Here is a 23,203-nt window from a genome sequence, read left to right as displayed (position 1 = left end):
TCATGTGAAGCCATGTTGAAGCATGTCACAATGGTGACCCAGACAGATAATCAGGGCACTTACCTTCTGCTTTTGAAATTGTGATTGTGTGATGAAGCACGCTTAGAGGATCTTTATCTAGGCATGTAATGGGTTTTATAAGTGATCAGAAGGCAAGCTCCTAGAGGGCAATCTGATTATGCAGTGATGCAAAGATAGTATAAAAATATTTTTCTGTATTTAAAAAAAATTACTAAAAGAAAATGTGACAAGAAAATATCACGTTAGTTAAGGTGAACTTGGAGACAATTGACTATCTTATAGTTCTCCATAAGATGATTAACATTTTGGTGCAGCAGTGATAAATAAATATAACAGAAGTGTGGGCATGAAGATGATAGTCTCATAAATTCCCACAGACACATACATACACGTGCGCACATATACACATACATAAATGTGTACACACACACACAGACACACACACACACACACACACACACACACACACACACACACACACACACACACACACACACACACACACACACACACACACACACACACACACACACACACACGTAGAAACATACACCCTCACAAGCATACAGAGTTGCATATGCATACACTTAAACAAGCTTTAGGACATTAGTATATATACTAAGTCTAAGAAAAATAAGTAATTTGGAAAAGTACAAAAAAGAATTTAAAATACCTGCTGCCTGCCCCAGATGTATATATGTAGTAATTGTAGCTACTGTTTGGGCAGGCTGAACTCTTTTAACAGTATTTCTAGATTTTTTTTTGACACCACTCAGTTGCTTACCATAATTACAGGTCTGAGCCACTTTTAGCTTCCATCCGAATAAAAATTGTAGCACTTGATCTAAGCCACCCACATCAAGAGATATTCTCATTGCCCTAAGGTACAACAGATATAGTGTTTCAGGAAAATGATGTACACATAAAAATATCATGCTTGTATTTCACAGACATTTAGAGATGCTTCAAATCAGCCAAGATGCTCCAAATTGCTGTACATAAGTACAACATTAAAGCGTTTACAAATGCAATTGTTCTTTAGGTGTTACACAGTGTTATAATAGTAAGCTATACAACCCTGTGCTTATTTTTTAACATTATATCTGAATATTTCCTAATTAGATAATCCGATCTTTTTGGAACCAACAGTTTTACTAAAATGAAAAGGAAATATTTTAACACACAAGGCTAGTGACAGAAGTAAATAGTGCAGCTAATCATGTTTGCTATTGATAACAGCACAGTTTAAGTGCAATGATATTTATTTACCTTGCTTCAAGTCTGGCAATGTATGAAGCAAAATGTCATTTGTTTTCAATATGCCTGACAGTTGAAGAGATTTATATTTCATCCTGTGATGTAGTCAATCGATCAATAGAGGTACAGAGGCTTAATTTTAAGAAATCACTTTTGCCTTCCTGAGGGACAGTCTCACACAAGCTACACTGCAAAGAAGACAGATTCAGTCTCTGTCCCTGAAATAGCTGGCTTCAGGTAGTTTAATATACAAACTGTAAAGTCAGGCATATGATAAAGCAGATTCCAATGTTTATTCCTAAACACTCCATCTCATTTTATTTTGTAAGCTACCAGTGCTGACTTTTAAGATATTCTTTAAAATTGTTTCCTGTACCTTCTTTCTTTTGATTTATCAAACATTAAGGAAACTGTCGGAAAGTATGACACCAAAAAACTATTTTTTGATGAAATTCAAAACACTGCTTTCAGTAAGACTGGCTTTTATGTATAATCACCTGTAGCATTTTAGGTGAAAGTGGTAAACTAAGCGGTAAGAGGAATAACAGTATATTTTATTGGTTGCATTCCAAGTTAAACAGTTAAGTCAGAGGTGGGTGTTCATTTGCTTGGTAGACATCTGCTTTGGAAAAAGTTGTCAGTATCATGTAAATAAATTCTCCTGACCTCCATGAATGAAGCCTTAGTGATCAAAGGGAAGTTATGTCATTCCTTTTTCCAAGGACCATTACAGAATAAAATAGTAACAAGCACAGGTGTGAGGTAAGAAACACAGCCTCAGGGTTAATACTGAACACCAATAAGCACAATGGGATAGCAAAATGCAGTGAAACAAATGAAATGCTGATGACACTCGTGTTTAATAATATAACTTGTACTAGTAGGCTTGCAATCAAAATATTTCTCTGTTTATTATTTTTAGGGGATAATAACTATATTCACTTTTTAAAATGGATGACTGTAATAATATTCAGCTTTTCCCTAAGGGGAGAACTTTAAAAATAACCTAACATAGTATTCCAACAATTCCATTTATTACAATGATGAATGACCTTTTGATCTGAAGCCAGTGTGTCCCAAAATAGGTGCAAGACTACGTCAAGTTGCTTGAGTTTGTCACCTACTCTGATTTCATCATGGTTTCACTATAAATTCAGAGCACAGGTGGGAAGAGCTAGATAGCACCTTAAGGTAGAGGAGGAAGAAGGCTGTCAGTACAGCAGCAAAACCCAAGCCTTCATTCTTAAAGCTTCAGTTTTGTAAGAGTGCAATGGGGTGTGTGCTTCTTTTCTGGAACTACCGTTCCCTGTTCTGCCTGACAGTTGTATGCTTAGTGTTTTCAGAGGTGCACTTAGGAGCAGCAGTACCTGTGCAACAGAATGTGGCACTTCTTTCTAAAATCTACCCTAGGGGAAGTCACTGGGCAGTGGGTAAGTACAGTTTCACATTACTGATGTTAGTTCTCTGTTGTAACCTTTGGAACTGACTCTTTTTCTAGACAATTTCTTGTATTATGGATATTTTGAGATGGTAAGTGCTGACCACAACAGAGGAATTATTTATCTTGTTTGTCTATTTCTTGGGGGACAAACATAATATATTTCAGCTGTTTTGAAGAAATTATATTCATGTTTACTTCATGTTAATATTTTTTAGCAAAAGACATCGCTATTGATATAATTTAATAGTTGCGTTGATTTTTGCTGTCTCCTTCAACTTTTTAATATATTTATAGGCTTTTGTTTTATATCTATTTTTACGTTTCTGTGTACCTCATTGCTGCTTATATTTAGATGCCAGACTAAAGCTTTAAATTTTGAATGCAGATGTGTGACTGTGATTACTCAGCTGAACATTGTTTTAATTTTATATCATGAGTTACTCTTCTTCTGCCTCACTGGAACTTATAAATGAAAAGCAAACAAAAGGATACAACCTACACAACTTAACAGAAAATGCAGTATTCTTACCTACATTCCTGTAGACAGAAAGCATATTTAAACAGACTTAAAGAAATACTGCCCTTTGACAAAGAAAATACAAAAAAATGAAAGTAAAACTGAATGCAGCCATGGTTTCCCATTAATTCATACAAACAGAAGGAACACTAACAAGCGCTGTTATTTTATATAATGTTATGCCGTAGCATTGTAGCTAAAGCTACATTTCACATTCAAGCACAAATAAAGGCAATGGATTTCCAACCTTGACAATTCAATATTATTGCTTAGTTATACTCCCGCTCCTTACATAGCATTCTGGTTGAAAGAACTACTCAGTGAGGACTGCAATATGTTTTAAGCAGAAATGCATGTACATGAGATTTGGTGTATATTATTTAATGTACATGAGATTTGGTGTATATTATTTAATGTACATGAGATTTGGTGTATATTATTTAATGTATGGAGCCAGTCTTGAGCTGACAAGTTCCTCAACTCATAAAACATAATTTACAAGCAGTTGGCAAATAATATGACTAAAAGGCATATCATAACAGTGTTCTCATCTACTGTTCTGATTACTGTAAGTGTTGTATTAATATTTTTGTCACGCTTCTTTTGAAATACCAGCATAGTACTAATTGTCCAGCACTTGATTTCACATAATTTTTAAATTAAATCATACATTTTTACATAAATTGTTAGGAGTCCAAATGTTTGTGTGATGAAAATTAAACTATTCCAGAACTGTCAAAGCTATTCCCTGTTTCGTTTGTAAAACTGCTCCTTTAGTTTCACAATGAAGGGGCAGTCAGTTGTAGTGCTGCCACATTGCCACACATGCAACCACGTGGAATGACAGTAGTTTTCTCTGAAACAACTGGCTGACATCTGGAGTTAAAATGCTTGTGTAGTCCCCACAAACTCATGACCAGACACATGCTGCTAGTCGTTATTTGGAGATTTGGAATTTTCAGGATAATCTTGTCAGACCTGGATAGTAGGTTCCTATGCTGATCAGAGTAGCTACCTCATTTTCAGGTACTGTAAAATGTGAATCTTCAATAGATGCTGACATTTAATTTATAACCAAGTTTCCCTGGATATCACATGGTTTACTAATAAATGAGTCTATTTACATTAATGTTTGAAGCAGTCAATTTTATGGTTGCATTTGTTCATACCAGAATATGCTCCAAACATTTCTTTTATCCAAGTCTGCTTCTTTTGGATGCATCCAAACGTACATGTAGTTACGCTGATTTCTGCTAAAAGTTTGTGTTTGCCATCAGCTGTTATGCTACTGGACATCTAGAGTAGATAAAACATTCCTTGTGCTCTAGCTATTCCTACACAAATGATGGGATTTGCAAGGCACATTGGTTAGGGTATTTACCAAATAATGTGCGACATTCTTCCATGAGTAATGAGCAACTATGGAACACATTCTGGAACAACAGACTATATATATATATATATATATATATATATATATATATATATATATATATATAAACACAAAAAAAAATGCCAGCCATATTAAAGGGCGTCCTCTCAAAATGCAAGTCACCAAGCTGGATTGCTGACTACAGTGGGCATGGTAACAGGAAATGTACAGTATGGGACTGAAATTGCTACATTATCTGATACTGCAGACTACAAAACATTAGATGTGATAGTAAAACAGAATCATAAGCGGGAACTAAGTTCTATGAGTATGTAAGTGATGCTGCTTTGTTACTTTTCAAGATGTTGGTTCTTCAGGGTATGTTTTTTGTAGCTATGTTCATTTGAGAAATGTATGTTACAAAATCTTGCACAGAAAGTCATTGGCTTTATCATGGAGATTTGTGAGTATGGGCAGAAAATACAGAGCATTCACTAATGTCCCAGCAAAATGCATTGTTTTATAAAGGCAAATAATGTAAATGTATAACTACCTAGAAGTCATGCCAATAGTGATTAATCAGAAAGTTGTCCAAACATGTAAACCATATTCATTCCTGCAAAATTCTGGTATTTCAGACTCTGTCTCTGTTGCATATAAATATGTATGTTTTTGTTGTTGTTTTTTTTTTTAAATACCTTTATTAAATTAACAGTTAAGACATAGGCACACATACATTAATAGAAAAGAAAACAAACAATATTAACATTATTTTTAAGCATTATACATTACATGTATGTTTTCTTTCTTTATATCAACTATCATTCATGCCAGCATTATATAAATTGGTCAATTCCTACCTTCTCTTAAATCTCACTCCTTTTCCTGAACTTTTTTCTGCATGCATTGCTCCCACAACGTCCATTTATTTATATATAATTTGTTCCTTCCCTTTTCTAAAGATCCCTCTTCCAGTTTTTTATCTCTTTAGCAATATTCGATACTTCAATGAAAGCTGGTTTAGATTTTAATTTACATTTTTTGTAACTGATTTTTTGGTAGCAAATAAGCATGATTTTGCGTTGTCTGTGATGGTGGTTGTGTAATAACATGTTAATGTGTGTGTGTGTGTGTGTGTGTGTGTGTGTGTGTGTGTGTGTGTGTGTGTGTATGTGATGATAATAAACTGCCTTGCTAAAATCGCTACAAATATATGATCAGATTTTAGGTTATATTATGTTTTTCTTATAATTAAATGGAACCAATATAACCATCTAGCCTCTGTCTTCATAACAGCATACGTACACAGGACCACTTGGCATGACTGTAGCATGAACAGGAGGTATGCATACAGCTTTATTTGTTTATTAGATATATATGCAATAACTTTTCAAGTGCTCACCAATAGCCATGAACCTGTTCATAGTTAAACGTGATTCGGTGTCGAAATGCATTGCCATTTCAGAAATCTGAATTTTCAACAGTGTAATCATTCAGTACTAAATGACTTTCTATTAACCAAGCCGAAAGCATATTATGCATTTTCATTAGTATTTTTCCAGCTAACTCTAAAACCAGACTTGCTGTGATATAACAATACACGATTACTAATACATGAATAAACCTTAATTTTACCAATTTAGTTCTGCAGTTGCAAAGACAAATTTCAGTCAGCATTTTTCTTGTGCTCCTTCTGTAAGTTTTAACAAAACTTCTGCTCTGCTTTATCTATTTCAAACTCTTATCATGGTAACTGAACATTTGTGAATTAGAACATATTTATTTTATGACAAAAGTAAGTTATCATTCTATAAAATGTAGTGCCATCCACATCTGAGTATATGTGATATAATCTCTTAATTAAAGTACTAGTGTAAACTAACATGAGGATACTCAGAGGGTCAGTGAGTCCATTCTTTGTATGACATGAAATTACTAAACAGCAGCATCGACTTGTGATAAAAACATTGTTCCAGTTCAGCAATGACCTCAACATTGAACTAAATGTCACTTTTTTAATTTTAATTTAATATAAAAATATGAAAAGTGACAAAAGCATCTTTGAACTGCTTACCTGATCAAAACAAAATGACAGTCTCAGAAATTCATACAGGAGATATCCAGAATTTTCTGTATTGTAACATTTTTTTCAGCAGGCTTCTTATTCGGGTATGTTGATGAATACCATTGCAGCACATTCACAATAGTTATTTTAAGAAATCTGAACTAAGAACATTTCAAACGATGTTTGAAGCTTCTTGGTCTAATCTGACACATTTTTAAAGGTTACACCAGTTGCCCAATCCATTTAGCACTAAACAATGCCACCTGCAGGCAAAGGAAAACATTTCAGTTCAAGTAAATGCAGGAATGTCAAAAGACCATCTACATCCCACAGTCTACCAGACAGGATTTTTACAAAAGATCCATAAGTCAAAACATATTCCAATGCATTTGCAGTGATAAAAGTCACCAAAGGAAATTATTTCAGAGTTCATATACTGAAATGGTACATCAAACCCTACATTCTGACAGTAAGACTGTAACTTTCAATTAACATGTACATTATAGGGTGTAATGAGTACACAGAGTGTTTTGTATTTATGACATGAATAAATCCTAAACAAACACAGACAAAGAATGACAAATACAGAAAGAGATCACTGTACTGTACTGTACCTACATGAAGATGCACTCATTAACAAATAATTCCTTATGTCTAGGGCATTATTAAACATGATTGATAAAAGGTGCAGGTGCGAAAGCACCATATCCAGCTTAAGTAAAACATCACCACTGATCGTAACTCAGCATAGTTAATTGGAATATGTGAGAGCTTGCCAATGGACATTGTTTAAATTCCATCTGCACCTAATTCAGAGAGAAAATCATTAATGGCTTCTGCATAAAAAGAATGTTTGCTTAAGAGACAGTAGATTCAATTTAAAAACTCAGCCAATATGCGTTAACATATTTCAGTTCATGCTCCTATAATCAATTTCTTCTTAAAATACTTGAGAAAAATAAGATTTTTTTTCAGTAAATCTACAGCACAATGAGGAATGCAACAAGGGTGAATTAACTTAGATGATATAATGGCTTACTTATTTAAAATGATAAAGAATAGTGTGTTTGCAGTGTACAATTGTGCCTAAAGCTATATGGCCCTATCAAATGTATTAGAATGTAATATGATGAAGTAATGCAAATAGGGAGGCCTGGCACTTGCACTCCTACATTGCAATCTATAAAGCCGTTTTGATGAAGACAGGGTGAGATGGACTTCACATAACATAAAACTTAACTGACAGAATAACATTCACATACCAGTATGCATCCTGGTCTGGCTTGACAGAACTTTACTATATTTCCTTTGCAGACCAGGTTAATCCTCCTGCAGGGACTGAACCTGGCTCAGTACTAAGGAGAGAAATACCTAGTTTCATTCATATCTGATCCTCTCCCATTATATGTCACAGCTTACATTATTAGACTGCACTCATGTGTTCCCATGCTCAGGCTCCATATTTTGCAGCCTAGATATATAAACAATTCTACATTCTAAAATACCAACTACACAACAGAATCCAGTGCAGCCTTGCCGAAACTACTACAGACAGCTGCATCCTTATACACTGATGTGCACCCACTGGCTGATGTATGGATGAGTCGGTCCTGGGTCCTCTCCTGTTTGGCATCTACTTCTCAAAAGTCCAAGCCAACACAGAGGGACTCTGGCTGACCAAGTTCGCAGATGACTGCAAGCTTGGAGCCATTATTAACTTCCCAAGTGATGCAGACATCCTACAGAAAGGCCTCACTGAGACCAATGACTGGTGTTGAAACCATGGCCTTAACCTTAATGCCAAGAAATGCGTTGTCATCCCGTTTAGGAAAAACACAGGTCTCACTAATTACCACATCGATGGGAGCCTACTGAACACTGAAGGCGTTATAAGAGATCTGGGGACACAGGTTGACAGCAACCTCTCCTTCTACCACCACATTGCCACTGTGGTCAGAAAGTCCTTCCATGTGGCACATCTCATTATCAAGAGTTTTGCATCCAGGAAGAAAGAGATCATCTCTCTACTCTTTCCTCATTTGGCCAGTCATCGAGTACAATGCCCCATTTGCCATGTACCTCACTAGACACGTGCAACAGCTGGAAAGGCCACAAAAGTACCTCACAAAGAGGATCCTAGGCCTTAAACACATGCCCTACATGGACAGACTCAAAAAACTCCAGCTATTCTCTGTCTCATATCATCTACTAAGAGGCGATCTCTGCTTGACTTACAAAGCCATGTCTGACCAGCTCTGTTAGAAATGCTACATCTAAAGAAATCCAAATCCCTCCATACCACATGCTTCAGAGACTTCAAACTCATTACCACAATCAACAAAACATGCTGGAGGGACAGGTTCATAACCCAGAGACTGTCCATGCTGTGGAATAGACTTCCCATACATGTCAAGCAGAGCTCCTCACTGGACCTCTTCAAGAGAAATCTTGATGCATGGATGAGAAATAGACAGTTCACCCCAGGGATCACTGCAGTGGCTCTACGTGATAGAGGCAATGGGAACTAAAGTCGGGCAGCATGATGCCAGGGCACTTCTATGAGCTAGGCTTGTAAAGACTCCAGGGCCATTAGCCTAGTACACACCTATGAACCTATGAGTGTATTAATGCACTGTATAACAGAATGAGCTGTAGATAAAATAGGGATCCAGCTTACAGACAATGCAGAATGAGTTCCAGATGAAATAGGAATGCAGCTTACAGAGAATGCAGAATAAGTTCCAGATGAAATAGGGATGCAGCTTATAGAGAATGCAGACTGGTGCTTAGACATGTATGAAAATAAGAAATGGTGTTAATTATTCTGCAAAATATTGCAAACATTTGAACATTAAATGTGATCTTTTACTGTTTGGTTGGGAAGTACTGTGAAATGAATGTCTAATGGGGAAGACTTGGAAAAAAATGTCTAATGGTGGTGAAATTAAATCTTAACTGGAATAATTAGTACTTTCACTTTGTTATTACCAAGAAATAAAACTGAAATGTCTTACTTTGTCATATCTGAAGCTCTTTTTTTTTGCTCTGGTCCACTCAGTCATCAGAATCTTCTTCTGGCTACTCTATTAACTAATTTGTTCATTTGATCCCCAGGAATGCAAGACCCATTGCCCATTTGTTCCACATACAAGGAATGTTGAGCATGTCAGAAGCGATACGCCATCATCCATACAGATTTGTTTATGGCTGCATGTTACCACAAGCATGACCATCAAGGGCGGGTATCCAATGAGATATTTCAAGACATGTCAGCCACTTAATAATGTGATGCAACCCTCAATGGCCACGTCTATCCATGTAAGAAGTGTCTCTCTGCATTCTCTCCTTTTGCCCCTAGGGAGTCCGGCATGGAATGTACATCTGGATATGTGCATCCAGCCTCTTCTGTCCAGAAAGAGAAATCACGGGGTATCTCCTCATCATTTCTCACACTGTCAATCCAACACCTCTAGTGCATGGGACACTGATCAATTCTGGATCATAATGAGGGATTTGCCCATCTATGCCATGGAGCTAACTCAGGATATTGATATACTCATGGTTTTATACCACTGTGCTTGCCTCATGTGATGATTAGAATATCATTTAATATCCCTTTATTTCTGATGATGCTACTAATTTGGGTCTTTATTTCTGATGCACATAATCCACAATGAATTATTATGATGATTTATTATGACTTTGTGTATCCTACTGGAAAATAACGCTGATCTCAGGGTAATATATGAAATAGACCAAGAACCATAGTAATTGTTTGTACTAATCTGTGCTGTGATCAGAATGGCTTCCTGTTTATCAGACAAGTGTACATTCAGAGCACAGTATCATATGCATTCTTATTTTTGTAGATGTTCTCTAAATAAACCATTGACAGGTACACTGCAGTATCTTTAGCGATTAATGATAGGCAATCTCTTAATATTGATTTTGTTAAGGAAATGGGTTTCCATGCTACCTCTGTTAGGGTGCATATTTATGGGTATAAAGACTTCATTATTGTCATGTGGCAGAATTAATATAGATCATATTATGCATTATAAATGCAGAGTAAATATTGCCTTTGGAAAGGAACAAAGCTAAATGGCATTCTAAAAATGCAACTCAGCAAAAACATTTCATAGTGAATTTAATTATAGGCACCATGCATTGCTTCTTTGAAACAGCTAACATCTGGGACCTGGCTATCATGAATTTTCCACGAATGCCTATGGCATTATTCATGTACAGCTTATGTAGTTACATGATCAGTCAGACTTTTCTCCATTACGTTTGTCATAAACTGTGACTTCATTATAAAAGTTACATTGCTTTCATAAATGCAAAGGTTAATAATGTTGACAGCTGCTTATGGTACTCAGATGGATTTTTATCTAAAGTCATTCATTCCCTTTCTTATATTTATTTCATAGGGAAGCTCCAAAGATGTGTGACACATGCATTTTCACTGTGTAATGGCATGCCTCAGCTGTGCTCTGTACATGATTTTACTACCTAAGGAATTACTTAGCTGTTCTTCAGTTTACATTGGGTTGTCCTACTACATTTTAAAAAGGATACTTCTCTTAGAAAAGTTAACAATGTCTCTTAAAAAAAAACATTTAACAAAAGTTTAAAAAAATGCAGATGGCAGAGATAGGAAAGTGGTTGAAAGCAAATAGGTCTGTGCACAAGTGGTACATTAGACCTGTAAAAACCAGATCATGGCAGCTTTTGAGGTACTGTAATGGAGCAAGACTACTTTTCTATAGCAGAAATTGTCAGGTTAATGGGAATGGCCAGCTCTGGTAATAATGTCATTATCCTAGCGAATCTTCTTCTGTGCTGCATAAGAAGAGCTATAGAGATGGGAGATCTAACATGGAGGACTCTTCTTGGTTGATCCCCAGTTGGGTATGCTTATCAACCAAATGAAACCTAGCAATTTTTCAGGAAATGCTACACCCAGGGATGTGCACAGATCTGGATGGTGCACACCATGATGTAACACACTAGCAATATGAGTATGCTTTGCCTCTTGAACATGACATCTCTTCTTTTGTCACTCTCACAGCTCAGATCTCAGTCATTGTTTTCATCAGGAAAGGTCTGTGTTTGCATTCATAAGCATCATAGTGAGTGTCTGCGTGGTCATCTAACTATCGACCGAGTTCTGTCCTGGTGCTGTCTGTACAGCCTCAATACAATGCTAACTGCCACAAGTCTCAGATGGTCATCCTAGCTACTAGACATCATATGAGGAGAGAGGTTGTTATGCCACTTCACAATCATGGCAGCAGGTCTTCACATGAAGACCAGTGGGAGGGTCCCCTTACCCCATCAGGCATAGGTTGAAGAATCAGCATCTAGTAACCAAATCCAGACCTGAATCTCTGTGAGATAAATCTAGACTCCAGCTGGCTCACCATGCTTACAGGTGGCAAGCTCATCCTTGACTAACAAAGGCTTGAGCTGTAAGCAGCCATGGCTTCAAGTAAAGCCATTAGGATCACTGTACATATGGTCTCAGCTTCCCATAGGGCGTGCACCCCAAGGTTCTTTTGCCACCTTATATTTGGATAATTTGCTGTAAATAGGTGGTCAGCCTTATCCCAGACAGTAGTTGCTTGAGCCATCTGATCCTGAACTATTGTTATTCAGCACCAGAGAAGTCTCTTCCTGGAACAAGCCTTAAGGCACTTGCAGGCCAGTAGGCCCTGGTGAAGGAGGATCACTTTGATTTTCAGGTACTTTGGAATTTCTTTTTAGAGTTTGGATACTAAGCTTTGGTGTCTCTTGGGAGCTTGAATCACAAGTATGTTCATTTACTAATGGTGAATTCATTGTGAAACCCACACTAGGTATGACACAGGCATTTCCCCAGCCTGCTCTGCCTTTGGAAAGTGCATGTTTTAGCACCGGTTCCTGGTGCAGTAATGCCTCTGCTGCCAGTTTGTCTCATAGTCATCTCCATGTAAGCTCACACCTGTGGGTAGTATGGGTTATGGTACTTCTTCACCTTTAGGATCTATGAGGATTCAGAAAATCTATAGACTACTGCCCCCATTCACATCTGACCTGGATGATTGTTTGGTCATGCACTCAGTGTTTGGTCATCTGTTTCCCCAAAAGTGCTTGGAAGGATTTTTATAGAAAAGTCTAAGGATCCTTGGATTATCCAGTTATTGGAGCCTGTCATTTGGGTTGTTATCAGGCCAGCTTGAAGTGACCATGGAAAAGTTTGATGACCTTGGTAATCCATTGCTTGAATGGGTGGATCAGCTCACTAAGAACCACAGTGCTGACTGTTCTGTGATATATTCTGTAAAGCATAAATCCTAGAGTCCAAGCAAGTAGTTCAGAGCTGTATGCAGGTATGTAGAATAACAGTTTGCTCCTCTGTAATGTTGGTGCACCCATCCATCAAATAATCATCTTACATCTTCTATTTCCAGATGTGCCTCATGAGGGAGGCACTAGACAAGCATGATGATTTCTCCAAGTCTGAGTGCAGACAGGATCTCCATGAGATGTGTTCTACACCTTTTACTGTTAGATTCCATATGTTTTACTGTATCTTTGTCTATACTGGCTCCTTGACTAAGGCTTCAGGCTCAAGTACGCACTGACACAGGAAGGCCCTCAAGAGTAACATAGTGTTGCCATCTCCAGAACCAACAATGTTGCCCAGGATGACACATTTTACAGTAGCTACACAATTGTCCTGACTGTAGCCTGAGACTGTCAAGTTCAAGCCAGGTTGGAGAACCATCACAAAAGATCATTGGAGTCTGGATGTGGCTACCTTTGTTCATATCTTGGAGCTCATAGGTCTTACCCCAGCAAGAGCAGATCAAGCCATTGCAAAAGCACTCTTGGGATGGGCTCAGACTGCAGCTGAAAAGAGTGTAGAAGCTCTTCCATTGTTAGAAGAAACATGAAGATTTTATTCCCATCTCCTCTTAGTCTCAAAAGAATGGGCAGTTTTTATCTAATTCTGGATGCCATTAATTACAAATGGCACATCTGAGATGTTTGTTCCTGGATGATCATTACACAAGATACGATGCAGTTGCTCCTGGAGGAAGCTTGGATTGTGTCAGTGGACTGGATGAATGCTTTTTTGCATATTATTAATTGTAGTTCACACAGTAGACTCCCCTTGCGTACTCACAGTGTGCATAATTTACATTTCAAAGTGTTCCCATTTGGGATTGCCTAAGTCCTTAGAACCTCCATTATTGTGCAGTTATAGAGGCTGAAACTTTACAGAAGAGTTTCACTGTGTTCCTTTACCAGGACATACTTCTAGCTGCCATGACTAGGAACTTCTTTGGGTGGTCCCACTTATACTGTCTCTAAAGATGACTATAAATTGAAGGAAGGGTTTCTTGATATCCATCTTAGAGTACACTCTTGATTGATTCTGAGAAGGAATGTTTGCACTGCCAGCATTCGTTATCCTAACAAGAACTCAGGCTTGTTACTGTCACAGTCTTTATGTTACAGTTCATAAACCTGAAGATAAGGTGTCATGGTGAACCATGAGACACCAGTGGCTATTATCTCACTGAGGAACCAAATATTCATGCTGTCTGCAAAATTTGCATTGGGATATTTATTCCATATTACACTTTAATAACCTGGCAATCATTTTTGGCATTTTCTTTCTAGATATTGCTAACATAGTCCACCAACTTTTTGTGCACTTTTTGTGATGTAGAGCCCACACTTGCTGACAGGCATTCTTTGCTTTTGGACCCTTATTACTTTTTCCTGTAGTACCAAATATTCTTCATTCTAGTAATGGGACATCCCTTTATGCAGCCAAACACATCCCAGACTGTGATGATGGATGATTGCTTGCATGCTGGGGTGCCCACTGAGGTTGCCACATGCTGCAAGGTGTTGGGGCTTCATTTCAAACAGCAGGAGCTCAGAGCAGTATGTCTGACCCTGCATGCATAAAAGAAACAGTTGCTGCTTTGCAGCTTTTTATCTTGTCATCAGTCTATCCATAGCATCTTAACAAGAGAGGGAACACAAGATTACCCCCCCCCCCCCGTGGAGAGAAGTGATGCTAATTTCTCTTTGAGCAATAGACAAAGGGCATCTTTCTCTCATCAGCTTGCATTCCTAGGGAGACAAATAAGCTGGCAAATGCTCTGAGTTGGCTTCCAGTCCTCTCCTGGTGCTCTGAATATGAAGATCATTCCTGATCATAGGCTTCCAGAAATAGGGCACTCTGGAGTCCAATCTTTTTACCACTCAGTTATCTGTAGTGCTTCCCCTTTTTCTGCTCAGTACAATAGGGCAATAAAGAGGCAGTGGTAAAAATCTTTTCTTTCCGTGATAAGGAAGGCTTCTGTATACATTTCTGCCTTCCCTGTCAATTCCATATCTCATCATTGCATTCGGGTTTTCACCCTGTGTACTTAAATTGGGGGATATTTTCTAGCTATGGTTTATGAACTTGGCATGTAATATTTAATGAAGCTATATACATTTATCCCTCTCTGAGACAGAATGGATTATTTCAGAAGTTTTTATAAAAATGGGCAAATGCTAAATATTGAACTTTAGTACACAACGCTTCATTCTAAATGGTTCCACTTATTGACTCATACACCAGGATAAATAAAGGAACAAGATCTGAATTTGAATTGGCTAGTTACTCCTAATGCAGAGATGGTTATTAATACTGATAATATAAGTTGTGATCATTTTGCTATTACATATGACATACAGGTTATTGAATATCAAGAAAAAATGTTTGTGCTTTACATATTAAACTTTAATCATTTAACTATTAAAACATTGTATTCTGTTTGAAAAGCACAGCTGCTTTTTCAGTTTGTGTATGATATATAATTAATAAACATGCTTACCAGGAATAAATAAGATTGTTTCAAATATAAAAAATGATGCCGACTCCTAATCATTTATATGTCACTATTATAATAAAAATTCAATATGAGATTAAACTGAAGAAATTAGTTGTTTAATTCCTAAAGGAAAAATGCTTTAGTAGCATGCATTAGGTATACAATAAACAAAGAAGTAAAAATAAGTATGTAATAAGCATCAGGGAGTTTGAATAATGCTGTCCTAGGCTTTCTCCAGTGCTTAGTGCGGTATTAAAAATGTGATCTTAATTGAGGACAGTCACTGCTACCAATCATTTCACATCTCTTAAATTTAGCTACCTGTCTTATTCATTGCTTCACTTCTGCTTATTCATCCTGATAATCCTAATCGTGTCTTCACTCTCCCTCACCCCTTCATCTCTTCATCGCCTTTTTTAGTATTCTACTTGCTTAATTAGGATAGTTAAATAAGTTAGTTTGAACAACAGACTCAAACAGAATCCAAAGTAACAACCTATATATCACTTGCTCTCATATCTACCTTCCTTGTAAATTGCCTTCATTTTCTCCTGTGTAAAGTTTGTATGGCTATCTACAATTTGTGCAGTTATACATCTCTGTACATTGTATATAATTTTATTTTTTCTTTACATGCTGATATGCTTACCCAAACTGTGCCTGTAAATGGTTCACTGAGATCTCTACACCACCCCAGTAAGCAAATGTAAAATAAAAATAAAAAATAATAAAATAAGGGACATGATTCAGTAAAAGACTCACCACTCTTACTAACTGACTGCCCAATGTAGATTGGTGGACAGGAAAATGTGACTTAAGGAAAGGTATGGCTGCAATGAGAAAGACCCCATTATCAGATTGTTACCATGTCTCTGATTTGAACATTAACAATGTCAAACCTGACCATGTCAGCATTCTCCCTAGCACACCCATGAATTGTATTAGCATAGGCACCCTACATGCAACTGCGCACACACACACACACACACACACACACACACACACACACACACATACACACACAGGCACACACATCTATATACATGCATATATATATATATATATATATATATATATATATATATATATATATATACACACACACACATACACACACACACACACACACACACACACACACACACACACACACACACACACACACACACACACACACACACACACACACACACACACACACACACACACACACACACACACACACACACATGAGCGTGCACACACACACACACACAAGACAGTACTTGACAATATTATTTCTGCCTGTACTGTGACAGCATCTGATATAACTCTTTTCGGAACACATTAAATGCCAGCCAGCTGCCTACATCTTACTTATATCACTATAGCAAGTCAATATTTAGAAATCATGTTTTTTTTACTCTAGTGTACTGGAAGAGATCTCTCTAACTATAAACCAATTAATCAGTAGTAATATAAGAGATATATTTATCGACAAGTATTATCCCTTGGAAAAGATTTTGAGGACCTGCCTATTGGAAGAGGTCAGGAATGCTAATTTCTTTCAGGTAAAATCTGACTAGGGGCTCATTTCAACTAATCTTACACAGCCACATCTCATTTATGTACAGCTCTACAGAAGGAATGGTTGTTACACGTGATATCAAGCACTCCTATAGAAGTAAGCTCTTTCTTAGTCTGAGGATCATAATAAAAACTGCTTCCTGTTCTTTGTATTTGGGTAGAAATAATGTATTGAATGCTATCTGTTTCAGTGCCTAGTAACCTAATTGTTTGTTTAAGCACCAGATGAATTTTCCATTGCTGATTGTAAGATTAGGATGAAGACAAACTTCATTCTAGCTGGATAGCTATTGCAAAGGCAGATATAAAGTTTGGATAGTGACATAGAAGTTGAAAATGCATACCTTTTCCTGCTATTATTGAAGCAAAGATTGTTACCTGATACTTCTCATCTCCTTGATGTTATAACTACACCAACAAGTAGGGCAGAAAACACATAAAGGTGTTGCTCGGGATCTTGAAGTTTTGACAGTTTTTGGGAGCTGGTTATACTGAATGTTTGCTATCTAATGTCATTATCTGTGCATAATGTGGAACTGGATGAAGTTTAGCTGTCTGAGATCACACTGAAAACTGAAAAGTTTACTCAAAGCTGTGAGATCTAGAATGAATGTGAAAGATCCACGATTCATGTGAATAACAAAGAATCTTCAATAAAACCATTTTCTATATTATGTCTCTGGGACCATACTTTTGTGTTACAGAACCTAACCTCGTCCTATGTTAATGGCACGCTGGCAGGAGTTTCTAAATGAACTTGTGGCTCTGGCAGAGAAGTGAATTTTGTTATATCAACCACATTAATTAATCCTTTGACACTCTTGTCTGACTTCTTGACATAAAGAGTTAAGGCTACAGGTTCATAGGTACTTACTAGACAATTGATCTGTGAAGATCTTAGGAATCCTAGCCTTACATTCCCATTTCTCATGGTAGTTTTTAGCCTTCATATTTTGCATACAAATAACCTAGATATAGGCTAGACAAGGAGATGTTTAGACATTTATGTTTCCCTATTCATGAGGGACAGCGATGCTTTATCTTTAGATACAAGCTATGCATTGAAAAGGACTTTCTTACAACTGTGGATACGGGGTGAGCAAAGGGCAGTTCATTGTCAATGTAAGATGCCAGATTCTAAACTACGAGATCAGTTTATAGGAGTGAGTGGTCAATGTGATATGTTCGGTGGTATTCATGCTTGCCAAACGATATGATTATACATTTCCTGAAATTTAGTTTTAGTTCATGGTTTTGACACTAGCTATTTGTTTTAGACATGCCATCTTGGAGGATCGTGGTGCCCTCTGGTGAGTTTATGATGGCACCAAGTTTACAGTCATCTGCAAACTTGGTCAGCCACAAAGTCTTAACATTAGCTTTGACCTCCAATAAGTAATTACCAAAGAGGAGTGGCCCAAGGACTAATTTTCTGTCCAACAAGTTATATGGGGATTAACATTTAGCTGAGTGAGTTTAGCTATGATATCCAAGTGTGGAATCATGTTGAATGCCTTTGGAAGGTCTGGATATGCAGTGTGCACTGTATTGCCATAATTCACTGCTTCAGTAACTTTTTGAAAGAAGTCATCCAGGTTAAGTAGACAGGACTTGCTCTTGATTAATCTAAATTGGGTTGGGTCAAGAATCTCTAGGTTATTTCCATCCTTATATATTAATTCCATAATGATCCTTTCCATAGCCTTACAGATGAGACTGGTCAGGCTTTTCGCTCAGTATTTAACTGGGTCTGTTAAAGCCCCACCTTTGAGTAAGGGAATGATTATTGATGTCCTGCATTCATCTGGTATGAAGTCTGTTTTGAACCTGATATTGACTAGCCTCTGTAGGGGATCAGATAAGTTATTTGTCAAGCTGACCAGTAGATAGCCTCATATGTTATCTGGTCCCAAAGACATATTGTTCTTGGCCTTAGACAGTGCAATGCAAACTTGTTCTTGGGGGATTTGAGTGGGGGGATGTAATGTGTGGGTATGTGATCTGAGGACACCGGAGGGGAGAGGAGGTGATGTTTCAGCTTAATTTGTCTGCTAGCAGATTAGCTATGTCCTCTGGATCTAAGTATCTAATATTATTTATTATTAGTTCTGTACAGTGCAGGGCATTATTTCTGACTTTTTACATAATAATGAGCTACCATTGAGTTTACCCTGTAGTCATAAATTTGATTTTATAAGATTCTACTTGCAAATTTTTACTCTGATTAAGTTATTTAACAAGATATTGTTCTAACTGACCCATTAAGACAGGTATTTGTACCCAGTGGGTTTTCCTCATTAAGACATGCATCAAACAGAACAAGGATGTCAAGTTGCTAGAAAAATGTCTGTTTTGCTTGCTGGCATAATGCCAAAGATTTTGTGGATAAGATTAATAGGAAACATGAAACCACTTAGGTCTATTTTTCTTTTAGAGAACCAAGTATTTATTTAGGGCTTAATCGTTATTGTTTCGACTCATATAAAAATGTTTATTCCTTCCAGAAAAAAAAACAAGTGTCTCTTAAAGTGGAAAAATTGCCAGATAAAAGCCTTGTACAAATTTTTATTAGTATTTTTCTCAATAGAGTTTGTTATTATCAATACGTGCATTTTCTCAATGTTTTTGCAGGGGGCAAGCTTTACAGAGTATAAAAGTTTATAATACATCTAGTTTAATAAGAAGATGTTGCCAAGTCAGCCAGTTGCCATATACCCCTGTTTTCCCAATATAGCTATGTCACCTTATCATCATCTGTTTTTACAGCTGGATGTTTCAATAATGGAGTTGTGGCCCCAAGTAGATTACCTAAGAAAGTTTAGATAAAAATGAGTAATATAGTAAAAGTACTGGGTAATTTTAATGCAAGCAAAGTTATTAACATAGACTTAAAAGGGATTTTATGTGCATATGCATGTGTGTGAGTGTGTGTGTGTGTGTGTGTGTGTGTGTGTGTGTGTGTGTGTGTGTGTGTTCATGTACTCAGAACATAATAAAAGTATTTAACTTCTTGGTAACCTCTAGTAAAGTGTTCTATTGCTCTGTGGATTTACCTTCTACTACATGAGTGTAAACTGAACAAGGTTACAAGAAAATGGGCAAGTCCCTGCGCTGAACTCCTAAATCACTGTTTTTATATGAATTCAGTGTCTGAGTGGTTATTGTTTTTGCACATGTAGTCATTTTCCTTTATCTCTTTAGAGCATGATTATGTGATCATGATCACAGGGGTCATATGTATAAGTAGTGGGGTGTGAAGGCCAATGTACCCCAAATGAAGATGCAGAGGATCTTATCTCCGTTAAAAAAACACTTAAGAAAATGTCTCACCAGTTGATGGTTTGAAAAGCTGTTTTTTCTGCCTGAGGCTTCCAGGATTAAGGTGCTCAGTAACACATTGATGAAGTGCTCTGTGATTGTCTAGGGACAAGCATTTGAAATGAGTATTATCACATGAAAGATATGAAAAGGAGATGTGAATAACAACAATACTATTAAAAAAACTATTAAGCCTTAAATATAAGAGTAGTGAAGCAATTACTTATTGGTTGTAAGTGCTGTCTCATAAACAGTAGACCCTATCATGACCAGTACACATATGTACGTTTTATTACTACTTTATGACCATTCCTTTATACCCCTTTTTCCCAACAACACCAATCACAAACTTGAGTAGCACAGTGGTGCAGCAGTTAGCATTGCTGCCTCAGAGGATATATTTTTCCGGCTTGGTCCCTAAGTGAAGTGCTTTCTACCTGGGGCCTGCCTGTTCTCTTTCTCTCCTAATGGCCCTTTCCTTATTGTTTCAGGCATACAACATCTCGAATGATAATTCTCCTAACTCTCCAAACTGTCTGTGAGTGTGTGTAAACTGCATAGTCATTATTTTCTCCATCCTGAGCCCACTGAGAGTTAGATAGGCTCTGCTTCTACAATGGAATGAATGAATACATGACTATTGAATTCATTTACATGGCTAATTCAAATTTCTAGTTTAGTTTTGGATGCATTTAGCTTCTTAGATGCTATAGTCTTTATTGCTTTATTTCAACAGAGCTTTTAAGCATCAATGTTGTCAAGGGAAGAAAAAAGTAAAGTAAAAAGGGAAATGGCGAAATCTTCAAGGTGCTGCTTTATCTTTGGGCTAACTCTGCATATAGCTAAAACCACTGATTTACCTGAATTGACTTTGCGATGGTACAGTTGGTATATGTGTTGGTGTGTGTGTGTGTGTGTGTGGTGTGTGTGTGTGTGTGTGTGTGTGTGTGTGTGTGTGTGGCAGCACATGGGGGGGGGGGGGGGGCATTTTTCTTTTTTACATTTTCGTTTGAATCTTCAATGGTGTACCTGAAAAAAGATTCTAACAAAAAAAAGATTGACAAAAAAAAAACTGACAAAAAAAAAAAAAAGTAAAAAGATCTAAAAGAAAAAAAAAAAAAACAAAAAAAAAAACAAAACTGAAGTTATACTAGACTTGACTTTCTTTCTTCACTGTTGTTATTCTCTTTCAAAGTTATATATATATACAATGGGGGGGGTGGGGACACATGCACATGAGAGTGGGGCAGGGGGGTGCATGGAACCTTCTCAAAAAAATTGACAAAAAATGGTGGGTTTTTTTGTCAGGTTTTTCAGTTGATTAATATGTGGTTAGATTATGTGATATTTTTCAATGTTTTTGCAGGGGTAAGCACACCTGCATTCACTACATCACCTGTACATTATAAATACAAACTTCTGGGTTACACAACAGTGGGGAAAAGGCATAAACTCTCCCCTGATGTAACTTCAATTTTGTCATTGTTTTTCAGTTTTGATATTTCTCAGTTTAGGTATTTTTTGTCGATCATTTAGTGACAATGTGTGTGTGTGTGTGTGTGTGTGTGTGCGTGTGTGTGTGTGTGTGTGTGTGTGTGTGTGTGTATAACAGTTAGATGTGTAAGATTATCACTATACTCATAATTAACACAACATAATCATAGAGCTTGTATATGCAAAACTTGGGCAGCTAACAATATCAGATGCATCTCTAGCTTCCTATGTCCCTTTCCTCAGAACAATATTAATGAATAATGTCAAAATCCAACAAACTCCTAGTCATGGGGGGGTTGAGTAAGAAAAAAGTACAACTGTTTTTTTCACTTCCTACATGTGCTTTCTCTTTCCTTTTCACTTGTAGTTGTCCAAAAATAACACCGCAGCATCAAGTATACTTATTTATTGACATTTGATTACTGGGAATATCAAACTGGATGGGAGCCATTTTCTGCAAATGCCCAGGGAGAAAATCTCCAAACTATTATAAAACATTTTAAGACAATATTTTACAGTCTTCAAACATGATGCAAAAACAGTCGTAGTTAAAATAATTATACCAAATTAGTCATAATGCGAAAACATTGAAAAGAACAGATAAAAGTTATATGACAATGATTTAATATTTACAGAAATTTTAGCCAGTTTATAGAAATTAAAGGTAAGTTAGCATAATAAAAACATAAATTAAAATATGAAGTGAGAGAAAAGCAGGCTTATAGTATATTTAGAGAGAAAGCCAGGAGAGAGAGGAGATAGAAGTAAGGAAGTGAGTGAAGAAGGGAGAGTAAGGAGGTGTAAGGTATGAATAGGTACTTGTTCACATTTAGGGATGCAGTTTATCTTGGTGTTGAGCAAAATTAGTGTCAGATTTTGGCTAAGAATTCTTTCAGAGTGGTTTTGAAGGATGGGAGGGAGGGTATTGACCTGATGGATACAGGTAAGGAGTTCCATGCCTTAGCAACATGGTATGAGTGTAGACCATGCCCAGCAGATCTGATAAGTATTTGGACAGACAGGGGTTTTTGGTCACTGGATTGCAATGACCGATTGGGAAAATTGTTGTGCAGAATGTTATTTAGTGTTGAACAAGCAGATGGATTCTAGATAATTTTATAGGTGATAAAAAGCTGTGCGTATGTTAGTTGAATGGGTAGTTCTAACCAATTTAGCCTTTCAGTGCTACACAGTAGTGGGATCTGAAAGGGGTATTTGTTGTAAATTTAGCAACTTTGTTATAGCATTGTTCAAGTTTTAATTTTTGTGA

The 23,203-nt window shown here is 36.9% G+C and overlaps 1 protein-coding gene across 1 annotated transcript in view; it reads left to right on the top strand.

Annotated features, from left to right (window-relative positions):
- The first annotated feature begins 2,463 nt into the window (after positions 1 to 2,463).
- LOC122801732 (gastrin releasing peptide) overlaps positions 2,464 to 23,203 on the top strand; it is a 50,197-nt gene continuing 29,457 nt past the window's right edge. Inside the window, exon 1 of the mRNA XM_044071267.1 lies at positions 2,464 to 2,708. Coding sequence (XP_043927202.1) covers positions 2,549 to 2,708 — 160 coding nt within the window. The 5' untranslated portion in view covers positions 2,464 to 2,548. The remainder of the gene's footprint in view (positions 2,709 to 23,203) is intronic.

Source organism: Protopterus annectens, chromosome 1.part0 (assembly GCF_019279795.1).
Source record: "Protopterus annectens isolate FY-2018-M chromosome 1.part0, PAN1.0, whole genome shotgun sequence".
NCBI lineage: Eukaryota > Metazoa > Chordata > Ceratodontiformes > Protopteridae > Protopterus > Protopterus annectens.
Note: the sequence above shows the minus strand (reverse complement) of the source record. Positions and strands in the feature narration are given on the sequence as shown.